General features: G+C 38.6%; 1 protein-coding gene across 5 annotated transcripts; it reads left to right on the forward strand.

Moving 5' to 3' along the window:
* The first annotated feature begins 589 nt into the window (after window positions 1–589).
* LOC149839015 (putative transcription factor PosF21) lies at window positions 590–12,563 on the forward strand. 5 transcript variants are annotated; one of them, XM_090002224.1, is made up of 6 exons: window positions 590–687; window positions 812–1,877; window positions 9,577–9,709; window positions 10,141–10,225; window positions 11,593–11,935; window positions 12,057–12,563. In XM_090002224.1, the coding sequence occupies exons 2-5, from the start codon at window positions 1,183–1,185 to the stop codon at window positions 11,889–11,891; spliced, it is 1,212 nt and encodes a 403-aa protein (XP_089858350.1). In that variant the 5' UTR covers window positions 590–687; window positions 812–1,182; the 3' UTR covers window positions 11,892–11,935; window positions 12,057–12,563. The 5 variants fall into 5 exon arrangements, with proteins under 5 accessions (XP_089858350.1, XP_089858348.1, XP_089858351.1 ...); XM_090002225.1 differs by lacking the exon at window positions 12,057–12,563 and having other exon boundaries at window positions 596–687; window positions 812–917; window positions 1,220–1,877; window positions 11,593–12,053; XM_090002222.1 differs by lacking the exon at window positions 12,057–12,563 and having other exon boundaries at window positions 11,593–12,053.
* The last annotated feature ends 4,101 nt before the right edge of the window (window positions 12,564–16,664 follow it).

The following is a 16,664-nucleotide window of genomic DNA, read 5'->3' on the forward strand; positions in this document are numbered from 1 at the left end:
ATCGAAACGCGATACGGCAAAGTTGAGAGAGACAGAGTTTATCCAAACACACCTTAAAATTCCACCAATTCGTGTGCAAAGAAAGAGAAATCAATAAATTAATCGAGATGGGCAGTTCTTGCCTTGTGTGTCCTAGCGGTCTGTTGAGAGATTTCAACTTTCCATCGGAAGGAACAAAAGCAATGTCAAGATGAAGAAGCAATGGGCCTCGTGAAAGGGACGAGATTGCCCGCCAAAAATATTCGTTTAGGACAGCCGCAGAAGGAGGAGGAGACTAGTGAAGGTGGTGGTGGGTGGTGAAAGAAAGCAAGGGCTTGGCCGAGAGAGAGAGAGAGAGATTTGGAGAAAGAGAGAGTCAGGCACGGATCAACAGTGCCCACGCTAACCCGATCAGGGTGGACACTGCGGGTCAGCATACTATACTCCCTTGGGGTGTTTCACGGGTCAGGGTGGGCAGGTGCTCGTCGCCCCTCCTCTTAATGTGGCTCCCCCTCAGCACATCATACCCTACAGGTGTTTGGGAACCCGTTTTTTTAGATAACGCTCGTATTTGGAGTGAAGATGGGTCATTTTTAACTATGATGTCAACTCCAGCCTCATCTCCAATTTTCATCACCCCTTCTCATCTCTCCAACACAGGCTTTCAAGCAAAGCCTGAATGGGAAAAACTTTCTCAGGATCCAAAAGGTTTTTTTTTATTAAAAAAATCCATTATTTCATTTTTATTGTTCTCTCTCTCTCTCTCTATCTCATTATTTATTTTTATTAATTTCATTATCTCTCTCTCTCTCTCTTCTGAAACTCGGTCCAGCTCGGGTCTTACGTTTCGCATGCCTGCTTTCCGGCAGTAGATTCTTTCAGAAAATCCCGGCCAGTAGCCGGATACAGTTTTCCGGCGAAGGATTTGATTGTTTCATGTGAGTTCTGTTGGATTCTTTTTCATGCGTTTGTTCTCCTCATTCGCATGCTTGGGTTTCACATTTGTGTAAGAAGCCGGTTAGGTTTTTTACAGATATCGGATTTGCATGATTTTTATTCGCTTTTAGGGTTTTTCTGGTGCTTCCCCTCTCGCTTTTAGTCTATCTAGGATATTTTGGGATCGCTGGTTTTGGAGTTTCGGTGATTCATTTGGTTTCATTTCCTGCTTTTGATCCGCAAACAGCGTGCATCTGACTTTAGAAAATGCTGTTTTTTTTTACTGTCTATTTTGTGGTTTTAGCTAGGGTTTTGATATTGAGAGGTTCGAGTGCTCTAGGGTTTCTCGCCTTCATGGAGAAGGAGAAACCCTCCGTCCATGCTAGCGGTTTACCCCCTCAGTCGGGGCGTTTCCCGCCCTACCCTTCTCCGACGAGCGCCCCGCTCACCGTCAAGCGTGAGGTACTGCCGCTTTCTCCGTCTCGGCCGGATATCCCCATGCCGGATTCTTCTCCGGCGAATTCCCACTTCAGTCAGGACATCAGCCGCATGCCGGACTACCCCCAGAGGAAGCCAGGTCACCGTCGAGCTCACTCTGAGATCGTCCGATTGCCAGATGACATCAGCTTCGATTACGACCTCGGCTTTGTTGGTGCCGATGGCCCGACTTTATCTGACGAGACGGAGGAAGATCTCTTCTCCATGTACATTGATATGGAGAAGTTCGAATCTTCTTCCTCTGCGACTTCTGGCCCTTCTCTGCGGGCTGGAGAAACATCGTCTGCATCACCGTTGCATAACGAGCTTGATAGCGGTGGGAGTGCGAGCGAGAGGCCGTGGATCAGGCACCAGCACAGCCAGTCGATGGATGGGTCTACTTCTATTAAGCCAGAGACCAAGAAGGCAATATCTGCAGCCAAGCTGGCCGATCTCGCTCTTATTGATCCAAAACGTGCAAAAAGGTTAGATTCTTATGCACTACATTCGGTGATGGAGCACCTCCAATGGACTCTAGGAAACTTGGAAAGCATCCTCGGATGTTACCTTTTATGCTTTGAGCAGATTAACACATTATTTTCTCAATGTTCTACTTTTATTGTGTTTGTTTGATTTGTTTATTCTGCTGTACTTGCAAATTAAATCTTTATGATTGTATTCGTTGCTTCTGTTATGCATGAAAGTAAATATGCTTTGCGTTTATTTGGTATTTTTGTGACATTTAATGCCTTTATTACCGGGATGTTGTCTAATTTTCGAGACAGAAAACAGAAAATTTTTAACATAAACTGTAAGGTTGTAGTGTGGTAGACTCAATATTTGTTAATTCCCGCAGTATTTAAGCTGTATAGCATTTTAGGGCCAATTATATATAGTTTGCTTTTACATGGTACAAAGGAAAGTTAGTTGTCTTCCATCACTTATAAATATGCTCCAAGTGGGGCTCTGGGTGAAAGTCAATCTAGTATGGACATGATATTCTCTCGTTATGGGATGATTATTTGTTCTGTTTATAAGATAGTTTGTGCAACTTCTATTTCAACTTTGATTAGTTGTTGTGGTTTCTCAATTGAAGATCAGTTTTTGTAGGTGAATTAAGACTTATCTGGAAATTAGAATTTAGTGTTATTAGGAAATAACTGTGCTTTTAGGTATAAGGATTTGATACCATGGCATTATAGCATAGGCTCCACGTTTATACTTGTTCAACAGTCACTGTTGAAGCCTGTTTAAGCTAGGTGGACTATATAGAATTCTGCCAGAAAAAAGGTCAGGTCGTTCTTTTGTTTTAGTTCTTATTTAGTATGTTGCCTGTTGGCTTTGGTAAGACAAATATCTTGTCTATGCAAAGAATTTAGGCCTTGTTTGGGTGACATTTACAAAAACAGATTTCAAAAAAGTCATTTCTATAGAAGATTTTGTTGAAAAGTAATTTTCTACTTTGACATTTTAAATGGTGTTTGGATGGCCAAAACATGACTTTGTATTTCTTCCTTAAAAAAATTAAAAGATGTCCCCTGCCTGGCCAATCTGTGCATGAGCCACAGCCATAGCCCCTACCATCACTTGACCTCTCTGCATTGCCTCTTCTTTTCTGCCTGGCCCATCTGTTTAAGTTGAAAGCTGACACCCAATGGAACCAGGTTTCCATTATCCAGTCCACTGTAAGATCAGGTTGGGTTTGTATATAATTTGGTTCTTTGACAGCCCTATGTCTATGTATCCTCGACAATTGAACTGCATGGGCCTGATGTTGACCAAGCTAGACTTTAGGAAAAAGGCCTCCATTTAACTAGTTTGCAATCTTGATAATTTGATGATATGTAGCCTCGGACATTCATTCCTTGATCATACTTATTTTCAGTACCAAGACATCATTGAAAGAAGATAAAACCATATAAATCCATGTATGATCTTTCTGGAGCTTAAAGTGGAAGGAGATATTTTAATCATTCCATGTCAAAATATCAATAAGTTTTTCCATGTTGGAATCATCTTGAAATCTTTAAATTCTATACCACCATGGGGATGGTCCATGTTATTTAAAGTTTGAACCAGAGACACCGATATTGCCGATATATTGAAAATATCATGATATTATCGGCTATTTCAAGGTAGCTAATAATATTGGGAATATATCACAATATTTTCAATATATCATACACAAAACTGCGTCTGTTTTCAGATTTTGCTTTTTTTAAAAAGCCCCAAATTTATTAAAGATAAAAATTTGGAAAAATCACCAAGTTAAAACTACAGAAAACCATGTATATTTTCACTATAATTAAAAAAAAAAGCGACCTTGGCCTCAAAATTTGGTTTTATTTGGTTCAAAAACCAAATCAAATTGATGAGTTTGGCACATTTCATTATTTTTTTTCAAAAGAACTTGTTTTTAAAAAATATGAAAATGGAGGATTTTACGTGTTACTTGTTAGTCATTTCATGTTTACTTATAAGTTCTAAATTGTTCTTTTTTTCTTATTGTTAGATGAATGATATAATTATTTGTTATGTTGTTACTTGTTAGTTATGTAATTACTAATTTATTGTTTGTTAGTTGTTAGTTGCTAACTGTTTAGTTATACACTGCCGGTCCCAAGCCCGGATAAAGGAGGAGGGTTGCGGTAGGCCTGTGACAGCCAGCATAAAAACTTAGTCATACCCTATGAATATGAACCAATATGAGAATTTCGTTGGGGCGTTCCCTACTGAGCGACGCGTTGTACTCTATAGGCCTGGAGGCAGTGATAAATGGGCAAGGGTTGCTAGGTCGTCGCCCGGAAGCGATGCGTCACACCGGCGCCCGGGTGTGGTGTCAAATAGGCAAGGGTTCCCTCACTTTGTTGGACGGGTGGGGGTAAAGAAGTTAGTCCAAGACCATAAAATTAGGTTAGCCACTTGGAACATAGGATCTTTAACTGGTAAGTTGGTAGAGTTAGTAGATGTTATGTGTAGGAGAAAGATTGATATTTTATGTCTACAAGAGACCAAATGGGTAGGTGAGAAAGCAAAAGTGATAGAACCTTGGGGATATAAGATTTGGTATACAGGAATAAATAGGAATAGGAATGGAGTAAGGATTGTTATGAGTCGTGAGTTTATAGATAATGTAGTTGAGGTCCGTAGGAAGGGTGATAGGATTTTACTTATTAAATTAGTATTAGGTTCGGATATTATTAATATTATTAGTGTTTATGCACCTCAAGTAGGTTTAGATGATTCCATTAAGCGTCAATTTTGGGAAGATTTAGATGGAGTAGTACAAGGGATATCTTATGGAGAAAGGCTTTTCATCGGCGGTGACCTTAATAGGCATGTAGGCATTAGTAGGGATGGATTTGAGAGTATCCATAGAGGCTATGGTATAGGAGAAAGAAACGAAATTGGAGAAAGGATTTTAGATTTTGGTTTGTCCTATGATATGATCTTAGCAAACACTTGGTTTGGGAAGAGGGAGTCTCACCTAGTAACATTTAAAAGTGGGGTTAATACGAGTCAGATAGATTTTTTCCTACTTAGAAAGAGAGAAAGGGGTTGTTGCATCGATTGTAAGGTTATACCGGGAGAAAGTGTAGCTACACAACATAGAGTCTTAATTTTAGATCTTAGAATTAGACAATGCCGCAAAAGGGATAGACATAGGATAGATCCTAGAATTAAGTGGTGGGCACTGAAAGGAGCTAAACAAAGAATGTTTGTAGAGCAGGTAGTTAAAGAAGCTGATTGGTGTCTCGAGGAGGATTCAAAATCAATGTGGAATAAGATAGTGGGTGGCATGAGAAAGGTGGCTAAGGAGGTATTGGGTGAGTCTAAAGGTGGTCCACCGCTAGGTAAGGATACATCGTGGTGGAACGTGGATGTCAAATTAGCTATTAAGGTTAAAAGAGTATTATAGAAATCTAAGTAAGAGTCGTGATAATGAGAATTTGGAGAAGTATATGATAGCAAAGAAGGAAGCTAAAAAAGTATTTCGAAACGCGAGGGATAAGGTATATAAGGAGGTTTATGACAAGTTGGATACCAAAGAGGGCGAGAAGGATATTTATAGGCTTGCAAAGATGAGAGATAGGAAATCGAGGGATCTGGTTATGGTTAGATGTATCAAAGATGAAACGCAAAGGGTTTTAGTCAAATATGAGGAGATTAAGGAGAGATGGAAAGATTATTTTGATAAGCTATTTAATGAAAGTCATGCTCAAGATCTTGGAGACTTCTCCATTCATTTTCATGAGATGAATCGTGACTTCATGCGCAAGATTCAAAAGAAAGAAATTGCAGAGGCTTTGAAGAAAATGAAATCAAGAAGGGCAGTTGGCCCAGATGATATACCTATCGAGGCTTGGAAATGCTTGGAAGAGAAAGGTTTAGAATGATTGACAAATCTTTTTAACAAGATTTGGCGGACAAATAAGATGCCTAATGAGTGGAGGAAGAGTACTTTGGTGCCTCTATATAAGAATAAGGGTGATATACAAGATTGCACAAACTATCGTGGTATAAAACTCATGAGTCATACTATGAAACTTTGGGAGAGGGTGATTGAGTCTAGGTTGAGGAAGGTTGTCATGATATCAGACAATCAATTTGGTTTTATGCCTCGAAGATCAACTATGGAAGCTATACATCTTCTTAGACAACTTATTGAGAGAAATAGAGGAACAAAGATTTGCATATGGTTTTTATTGATTTGGAGAAGGAATACGATAAAGTACCAAGGGACGTTCTCTGGTGGACAATGATAAAGAAAGGTGTTTCTCTCAAGTACATTAGTATATTTAAAGATATGTATGGAGTAATTACCAATGTCCGCACTTGTGGAGGGGTGACAACCAATTTTCCTATAACGGTTGGGTTACATCAAGGATCTGCTTTAAATCCTTTCCTATTTTCTATAGTGATGGATGAGCTTACGAGATCAATTCAAGAAAATGTGTCGTGGTGTATGTTGTTTGCTGATGATATTGTTTTGATTGATGAGTCTAGAGCTGGGGTTAATGCTAAGTTAGAATTATGGAGACAGACATTGGAAGCAAGAGGTTTTAAGTTGAGTAAGAGTAAAACAGAATACGTGGAATGTCAGTTTAGTAAGCAACGAAGTAGTGATGGGAGTGTAGTGAAGCTTGGTGAGCAAGAAATACCGGTGGATGATTGTTTCAAATATTTTGGGATCTATCATTCAAAAATATGGAGAAATTGATGAAGATGTAAATCATAGGATAAAGGTTGGGTGGATGAAATGGAAAAGTGCAACTGGAGTGTTGTGCGATCGTAGAATGCCATTGCGGTTGAAGGGAAAGTTTTATAGGACGACTATTAGGCCCGCTTTACTATATGGTACGAAATGTTGGGCTGCCAAGAGACATCATATTCAAAAAATGAGTATAGCTGAGATACGTATGTTGAGATGGATGTGTGGAAATACAATAAAAGATAAGATTCGGAACGAGGAGATACGTAAGAAGGTAGGCGTTGCACCCATTGAAAATAAGATGCGAGAGAATCGTTTACGGTGGTTTGGACATATTCGGCGAAGGCCTAATGATGCTCCAGTTAGAAGGATGGAGAAATGGGAAAATATATTAGTTAAAAGAGGTCGGGGTAGGCCTAGGAAGACATGGATGGAGGTGATAGGAAAGGATATGAATGCTTTGAACCTCACTGAGGACATGGCATTGGATAGAAATGATTGGAGGAGAAGGATTCATGTGGAAGACCCAGAATGATTTTCTTTTTTGGTTCATATCGCCGACCCCAATTGTTTTAGGATGAAGGCGTAGTTGTTGTTGTTGTTGTAGTTGTTAGCTGCTAACTTAGTTGCTCATTTATCAATTTATTTTGTTTATTTTAAAGTCTTTATCTTAGTTTTCTTTCATTTTTTATTTTTCTGTATTTTACTTATTTTTTAGATTTTTTATTTAATTTTTTATATATTGCCGAGATATTCCCGAGAATTATCACCTTTTGAAAATCTCTCCAAGAAATGCCCTCGGTGAGATATTACCTTTAACAATAGAGATGACTATGGTTTGAACTCATAATCCTTAATCAATTATTAAACCAATCATTTGTGCCAAACCAGGAAGCGAAAGCGAGAAACGATACAGGAAGCTGAAGTGAGAAGTGAGGCATTTAAATTTTGTAGAAAGTGGGAAGCAAAGTATCAATTTAAAAGTGAAATATGAATAAAAAACAAAGCAATATGGTAACTGAATAGGAATCGAACAAGAAACAAATAAAAACTAAAATAAAATTGATTATTCTTATATTTCATGAGTTTTCAGTAAAAGTTATATTTTTGTTAAAATCTAACAATGCTGATTACCAATTTAAAGAAAGTACATAGGAAGTGAGTGAAAGCATGGGAGGAAATACATGAAAAGAAATGTGAGAAAAGAATATGGGAAGCATAGGCCATACATGTGGAAAGCCTAGAAGAGGCGTGGGGGAATCGAGATTCCTATGATGTTTCAGAAGCGAGGAGTATCGCGCTTTCGAAGCGAGTTTCTGGGAAGCTGGAAAGCATAATTCTCTATTTATTCTCATTTGTCCTTTGGGACCATCCATTTCTTATATATTGTTTTGTGTAAAATCTTATTGTAGTATGATTTGATTGTGCTGCTCTTTTAGCTAAACCAGACTACATTAAGGGCATGTTGCTTGGCTCCAAGTGAGAATCGTTCTCTTACAATGGTGAGAGAACTGTTCTGATTTGCCCCATTTATCATATTCAAGCAAACATGAGAAAATGGGGCAATGTAATTTTAAATCACGTCTAAATCAAAGTTGTCAGTCGAAGAAGCGAGAGTGGGAAGCGAAAGTGAGATGCGAGGCGCTTCTAAATTTTTTTGTAAGCAGGAAGCGTTGAACGACTTAGAAGCGAATCGAGAATCGTCTCAGAAGTGAGAAGAGAAGCGAACCAGAAGCAACTTAAGAAGCGAACCAAGATTTGAAAGAGAAACAAAGTGGGAAGCGACCTAGGATTCGAGTGGGAAGCGAAAGGAAAACAAATAAGAATCGAACAAAAAGTGAAAATGTAATTATATTATTCTTAATTTACCAAAATATAAAATTTATGTTATCATTGACAAAATAAAACATGAGTAGATAACATTAAAACTCATTTATCAATATCAAAACTGAATTATATATGTAAGTCCAACCATTTAACAAATGTATCCTGTTGCAAGCATTTAATAATTAATACATCAAAAATAATTCATGGTTCAGAATCGTGTAAAACATATAGCAATGAGTCAAGAACACATTTTTCAGCCTATACAATTTGCACAAATAAATCTTGCAGACTTTTACAATTTTCACAAATAAATGCTTCTAAGAATGGATAACAACAAAATTCGTGTTTGAGAAAAATTTCAGTGGCAACAAAATTCATGTTTCAGAAAAATTTTCACACAATCCATGGTTGTCGAAGCTGTAGATCGTTGAAGTCGCTAAAGCAATGTCGAAGTTCTCAAAGAACGTGAGAGAGACCACCCACAAACACTAACAACTCGAAAAACCCTCCCCCTTTTCCTCCCCTTGCATTTTAACAAAAATTTTCACCAAGGACAATTTTGGCCTTTCAAAAACATTAACTTCTTTTTTTGAAAAATTGTTTGAGCCCCAAAATACAAGGAACACAATTCTTGGAGTTGGGAATCAGTTTCCATCAAAAGAGAAGCAAAATTATCAGGGAAGCTCGCTTCCCATTTTCAGGGAAGCTCGCTTCCCATTTTCGGGGAAGCTCGCATCCCATTTAAAAAGGGTGCTTTCTCTAACGTTTCAGAAGTGCACTTCCCCATGTCTATGGGCGCCTCTGGTAACCCTGGTTTGAACCCATTTTACTCACTTTTCATGTGATTCCAAATCACATTTTCCACGTTGTTGATTTTGAATCATATGGTTCTGAATCACATGAGATGGAATCACGTCATTTCAAATCAAATGAGAGATGGAAGCAAGTGTGCCCTAAATGCAGTTTAAATGACTGGTTTTCACTTAAGGTGTATGTGTTGCTGAAGATTTTTTTGGTGGGGGTTGGGTTATAAAGTTGGCAGAATGAAAGTTTTATCTCAAAAGTGGAAGCTAAAATTGATTTTTTGTGTGTATATCGTTTAACAAGCTCTTTTAGATTCAAAATTTGGTTTTCTTGTATGATAGAATCTGGGCAAACCGGCAGTCAGCTGCAAGGTCAAAAGAAAGAAAGATGCGGTATATAGCAGAACTTGAACGGAAAGTGCAGACTCTGCAAACTGAAGCCACAACATTATCTGCTCAATTGACTATGTTGCAGGTAATTTATTGTTTTTTTCTATATTGATTTGGTATTTTTCCAGTTTCTCTCTATGGAGCTTGATCAAAGGTGGATTTGGTTGAGCTATACTATGGGATTGGATCAATAGACTTCTTACTCTGTGCAGGCAAAACAAGTTAAATTGAGTTTAACCACAGGGCTTAGCTCATCTCTTAGTGAACTCATGCCACTGTTGAATCACCAGGTTTGCGTGAAAAAACAGACTAAAATATGCTTAGTTTTAGTCTCTCATTTGAAGCAAGGTACAAGAACTATGAACAAAAAGGAAATGTCGAAGGGGAAGAAAATCTAAATGGAAGCATGTCATAGTCATCTAATTTATCTTCCACAATTTTTTTTCGAAGTTATTTTCTATTTTCTTCTGCCAATGGATTTGTGTGTGATCTTTATATATTTTTATTTGTGTGCAGAGGGATACCAACGGTCTGACAGTTGAAAACAGTGAACTAAAACTGCGGTTGCAGACCATGGAACAACAAGTTCATCTACAAGATGGTAAGGTCTCATGATCTCATGAGAAAGTTGTCACTGTATAACTGCATAATATTCTTCAGGGTGACGCCCCTTGTATGTTTGCCCATATCCATTATGTCTGTTAAGTTCTATTAGATTATCTTTCTATCCTAATGACCTGGGAAATCATACTTTGAATTTGTTGTTCAATGCTTCTGAAGATGGGGTTCAAATTCAAGAGAGCCAACATTGTCTCCACAATATGATCCAGGACCTTAAATCACACCTGTTTCTTTTAAACTTATCTGTTCTTTTAAACAGTGTTACATCAAGTTGACCTGAGCCGGCATGTTTTTCATGTCAAGAATCGCCAGGAGCTGTGTATTCATTCAGCCTTTTTGGCATAGGTCATGTCTGAATGCAAAGTTACTGGGGATTTCTGACATGGCTTAGGGAACCGGGGAATCGCTCCTAGGCCAATCATTACAAGCTATGTCACGGGTACACTTCACATAGCATGCATGTCCCATGTTGAGACAACACAAGATACTACATCACCGTGACATGTCATGGACACAATCAACAGTATCCCTAACTCGTCTATTTCTTTTTGTGATGTTACTGTAATTTACCTGCATATTCTTTATTTTAAGGTTTGTTACTAATTACATTACATTTCAATTCTCAACTTAGATTTATTGTTTAATGATTTTAGTCGTAATGGTTTGGCACTGTTAAATAATTTGCACTTAAAATGGTATTCATGCTTTTTTTTTTTTGTATTATGAAGTATGTGTATAATGTACAGCCCCGTCCTTGTGTCCTAATTTTGTGAAACTCATTTGATTCCAAGTATATCTGTGTTGTGTCCTTACCTATGTCCGTTATATGTGACATGAGTACTATGATGCATGACCTAGCAAGGGATTTTGCTGGAGTTATTCGGTTATTTGTCTGAGAAACTAGCTAAGCCTAAGTATATGTTATCTCTGCCTGTATCTTTGAAGTTACTGGGGCGTATGGAATTCAGCTAGGAACTTGTTTATTTTAGTTAGGCAACTCGGCAACTGGCAGCCCAAGCAAAACCAAGTGACTGCTAAGAGTGACTAACCAGCCTGGCTGCTTGGTTTGAAACAGCAATTTTCAATGCTGTGAGTTGGTTTGGCACTTATAATTGAGCTTAAACTCTGTCAAATATGGCAACTTGCCTACCCTAGGTATTGAGTCCATTTATGGGCATACAATTGAAGGGGATAAAGTATTTTGGCACTTATAATTGAGCCTAGACTCTGTCAAACATGGCAACTTGCCTACTCTAGGTATTGAGTCCATTTATGGGCATACAATTGAGGGGGATAAAGTATTTTGTACTATGGTATAAAATTAAAAGGATGTTATGTATGCTGCAGCACTGAATGAAACTTTGAGAGAGGAGGTGCTGCGGTTAAAAGTAGCAACTGGTCAAGTGATGCCAAACGGTGGACAAGTGATGAATTTTGGTTCCTCATTCGACAATAATCAACAAATTTATCATAATCCAGCAGTTCATACCCTTCAGGCTGTCCACCAATTTCAACAGCTCCAGATCCATTCTCAGCAGCAGCAGCAACAACAACAGACAGCTGAGCTAAGGATCAAAGCAGCAGGCATGCCATCTCCGAATCAAATAGAGAAAACATCAAGTTTCAATGCTCCACCTGCTGAATGAGAAACCGACGCCAATGTTGGTTTTGTTTTTGCCCTTATAATGCGGTAGGTGATGTAGACTAGATGCAGTTGTTTTTCGTATCATTGTATTTATGCTGTTATATCAATTGTCTTAGTAGTGTTAATTATTTATACTAAAAATTCCTTTGTTGCTTGTATTGCACAGATTAAACTTCTTGCTGGTTAAACTGAACCAACGATGTTATGGAGTACGTACCTCGTTGGCCTATGTGTGTGTTGGGGTGTGAGGAAGAGGTTCTATTTCTGCTATAAACATTATTCCAGTCAGGGCGAAAGTCCTATCTGGTGCTCTAAAATATGTAGCTGGTTCAAGTGCAGCTTCATCCTCCAAAATTTAGAACGTCCCTAGTCTCCCACCTTGGACTGCGTGATCCGGGTCACCCCCAAGCCATCGCATCTGGGGTGGGGATGCTCGTCAGATGATCTATCAAAGTAACGTTGCTTATCTGAAGAATGTCTTGGATCACTGCTCCTTCCAGATAAGAAATCCGGAGCTTTTATTATGTAAGCTTTTGTCGTGCATAGCTAAGGATAGTGACAATCTCCAGCGGAGGGATAAGCCACCTGATTGGAATGTTCCCTCTAGCCGTTAGTTGGGCTTGTCTACTGTTTATCATATGATAGCATCCTGACCAGAATAGAATAGGTAGTTGGATCTTGATATTCTTATTAGATAAATGAATATGTTAATCCGTATGGGTTTGAGTGGGAATTGAGGTTAGGATAAGGGATAATTCTGTCCATTGCAAATAAAAGGACAAATGAAGTAATTAAGAGAATTGGTAAGAGCATAGGCACAAATTTGTGCGTATCGAGTTTTTAGGGGCAAATGGATAATCTTTTTAGGATGACGTTAATTGAGGGGCAAAATGAGAAGGAAAATGAGAGGGGTTCTCTCCTAGATAGAAACGTCCAGCTTGGATATCCCATTTGTAATTTGTTTCCTATTTAGGTTCTTGTAAGATGTTATTTCTTTATCATTTGAACAAAATTATAATTTGAGAGGTTTCATCATTTCTTAGCTTACTTTCTTGGTATGATAGGGCTCCTTCCTATGAAAGAGAAGGTTCTTGGATTTCTAAGAGATTACCTCTAATTCGTCCAACTCTCTTTCTCTCTCTCAAACTCCCTAGTTTGCCCACCTTGGGTATCTTCTCGGGTTGGCTCTCTATGATTCTACATCCTATAAAGCCCATGTAGCTTCTCAACAAGGGTAGCTGTCATTTGGTATCATAGCAGGTTTGTCTGAGGATCTCAAAAACTTCTCTCAACTTCTGCAACAAGGGCTCAAACCCTTCACGTCTGTCTGATTCAACCGTAGTTAAAGGTGATCTGCACCTACCGGGGCTACTTGCATACAGATTTTCCCTCCGAGCATTCTAAGGCGATTTCATCAGCATATGCACCATGGTATTAGATTCTTCGATTTTCATACTTTTAAATTATATTTTGAATCGTCAGAATCCGTTATCTGGTTAATCTAATTCGTCTTTCGAAAGTCAGACCAGATTCTTCCTGTTCTTAGGAAGGATCAGTACAAGTCTATATTCTTGCCTGAATTTTGAAAATTCATTCATGCAATTTGATAGACCTAAAAATCTCCAAAAAAACACTATAATTAGCCTTACATGTCCTAAACCAAACTCAATTTAAATATAAGAAAAATTGCATCTTGATATGTAGATATTGTCATTTTACTAAAAACTATCAGATTCAGTGTTTGAATCTTGATGACCTAACATTTTTAATCATTAAAAAAATTTCTAGGCCTGATCCTAAATCATAAAATATTGAAAAATTACTATATCTCAAACCCAACTTACATATCTCAAAAAATCATCTGGATCACTGAGATCTAGTTTGATCTTTGAACCTTATCTAAACCGAGAAAACTGAACTGAACCTGTAACACCCTGACCCATCTCAGAAATAAATTAATTTTGATCTTTTAAAAAACCCTAAAAAATCTCAAAAAATCAGTTTTACATACTTGATACCTCTGATCAAAAGGCTCGACCCAGAGACTTCCTAAACCTCTATACCAACCCAATCCTTGAACCGGTAGAATTCTATCCAGTAGGCAAACAACATATTGCTTAGAGTCATGGTGACTCGTGGATCCCAAGAGCTTGTAGACACATTACAGGTTGAAACCTAAAACTAGTTGGGTGAGGTAAACAATAAGATCGACAACTTAGCAACCATGATACAAGAGTTCTTGAACCACAAAGGGACTGAAACATCCAAGGGATCCAACCAATGCTGACCCGAATTCCCTAACCAACAATCTGGTCAGGTCAACTGGGGGAACTATATAAAGCAACCCCATCTCAAGTTTTTCACCTTCGCCGCTAAGGATCCAACTAGCTGTCGGGTAATGCAGACCCTGAAAACAGAAAAGGTGTATGTCACCTCCATTCATCTAGAGGTAGATGTAGTTTGTTGGTACCACTGGATCGAAAAGAACATTGACTTGCCAACTTGGGAAGCCTTTGCACGAGCACTTACACTACAATTTGTTCCCTCTACAAATGTACATCCTAATCAGCCGACCAACATTCTGAAGTGCTCCCAGCAAGTGCGGTGGGTAGAGGATAAGTTGCAGAAGCAAAAATCCAAAAGCATCTAAATCAGATCCGGATCCAGATTATAATAGAACTAAAGTCATCATCCTTTCATGAGTGCATCAAGCGGACCCATTCAATTCTCTTAATGTGCATGTAAATGTAAAAAGTCTGTAATGATGCAATGATCAAAAGGCAAAACAAAGGGCTATGTTACAGCTGTAAGAAAACATGGCGTCTTGGCCACAATTGCAAGCATGTATTGTATCTAAAATAGTGAAAATAAAAAGAAGAGAAAGAGGAATATGAGAAGCTTACACAGGAGGAAGTCATGAAAAATTCATTTTTGCTAGAGTGGATATGGCACAAACAAAGCGAATTTCAGGAACTCTCAAAGGCATTCGGTAGACGATTCTCTATGCACCCAAACATACTGGAAGGTTAAATTCCCAACCACTTTATAGGTCTCATTCAATGTAATAATAGGTAGCGGGAGCAAGCTTCGGTGCTAAGCCAAGTACCCAGACTTAACCATCAACCTCCAAAGCACCATTTTCGGCCTGCCCATGAAAAGAGCATATCTGGTTCTGGAAATGCAGTGGATTTGGTCATGGACTTGGGAATGCAGTGAATCTGGTTCTGAGAATTTAGTGGATTTGGTTATGAGAATTTAGTGGATTTGGTCATGGACTTGGGAATGCAGTGGATTTGGTCACGGCCTTGGTTCCACAAAGTCGACATGCTGAAATTGAATGGTTGTCTTCTATTGCATTGCCTGTTGCCCTTTCATCACACTAGTTTGTTTTATGTTGGATATCTTTAGGTCTGATTAAGAACATGTTTCATGAGTTTACTTGAACACTGAGCATCAGTATCTCACTACAAGAAATGTCCATGATGAGCAACTTGATTATATATGTTTGGCCTGGTGCCCAAAGATAAGTTGAATATTTACATTCGACACTAAGATTTTTATTTTTATTTTTCCTGTCAGACATTGCGGTTGAAGAAAATTAAGTTCTTTTTCTTTTTCAAAGATAAGCTATATCGATGTTCATTCTTATTTCCCAATGTACTGTTGCTTGCATATTGGGAAATTGTCTTGAAACAACAAAATGTTGGTACCCCTAAATACGTGCGGTGGCTTGGCAATATGCACAGGTTAGCTCTATTTGACCTGAGATTGCTAACGTTGGACTCTCCAACCCGGATATCTTTTGAATTGGGGTTTAATACTGGCTTCCTAATACAACTTGGTGACATGCACAAGTTGCCCCTACCAGATGAGTGGAGCCCTTGGGGCACTTCACCAGATTACTTGCAAATTTGTAAGTCAAAATAACTGTCACGGGCCTATTTTCTTCAATGGGCCAGCGCAGCGTGACGGTCTTTCCTCACCGCCGCAAGCCTACTAATCAGCTCGCTTGCCGATCGCGGAAGCTTGTAATCAGAGTGCAAGAGAGCAAGAGAGAATAGAGGGAGAGAAATTGCAATCACAACGAGGGTGAACAAAAGAAAGCTCAACGCATTTACTTCATTCACAATTTTGCCCGCAGGCTATTACAGTTCAAGTATACGGGCTGTCCCTTCCGGGTATTGATTCACTTGAACCGGGCAGCTTACATCAGACTCAACAAAAGCAAAACAGACTCTAAGCGCAATTGTACACTGTAAGTCACAAGGGAACAATAACAATCACATGTGTTAATCGCACAATGTTGTGCACACTACAAGGATGAGGGTCAATAACGGTAACTTTTTTTTAGCGAAAAAATCTTACCGCTATTGATAAAGCAATCAACAGTAATATTTTTGCCCCTACCAATTAATAGGACATGAGCAAAGGGGCTTCACTTGTTTAGCAAGAGCAATTAGTGCACGTGGACTTGTGTTTGGATGTTGCAAGTTCAAACCCGAAATGGTATGACCCCTATAACTGGTAGGGGTCTACCTAACCTTAGCTTTATTTATAACAAAAAAAATAGCAGAGACATAAATATCTCGCCGTTATTACTTTACTATGGTCATGAATCTCACTGTTATTAGTTTCATCAATAACAATGAGCTGAATATCCGGTGAAATGCCTTGCCTCTATAAACATCTCATCGTTAAAAACATGTATAATGGCGAGATTCTCTAACCCTTAGATATTGCCATTAAAACACAGGCATTTTGAGAGAGAGAGCGC

The sequence above is a fragment of the Nuphar pumila genome, chromosome 4 (assembly GCF_984573655.1).
Source record: "Nuphar pumila chromosome 4, dmNupPumi1.hap1.1, whole genome shotgun sequence".
Taxonomy (NCBI): Eukaryota; Viridiplantae; Streptophyta; class Magnoliopsida; order Nymphaeales; family Nymphaeaceae; genus Nuphar; species Nuphar pumila.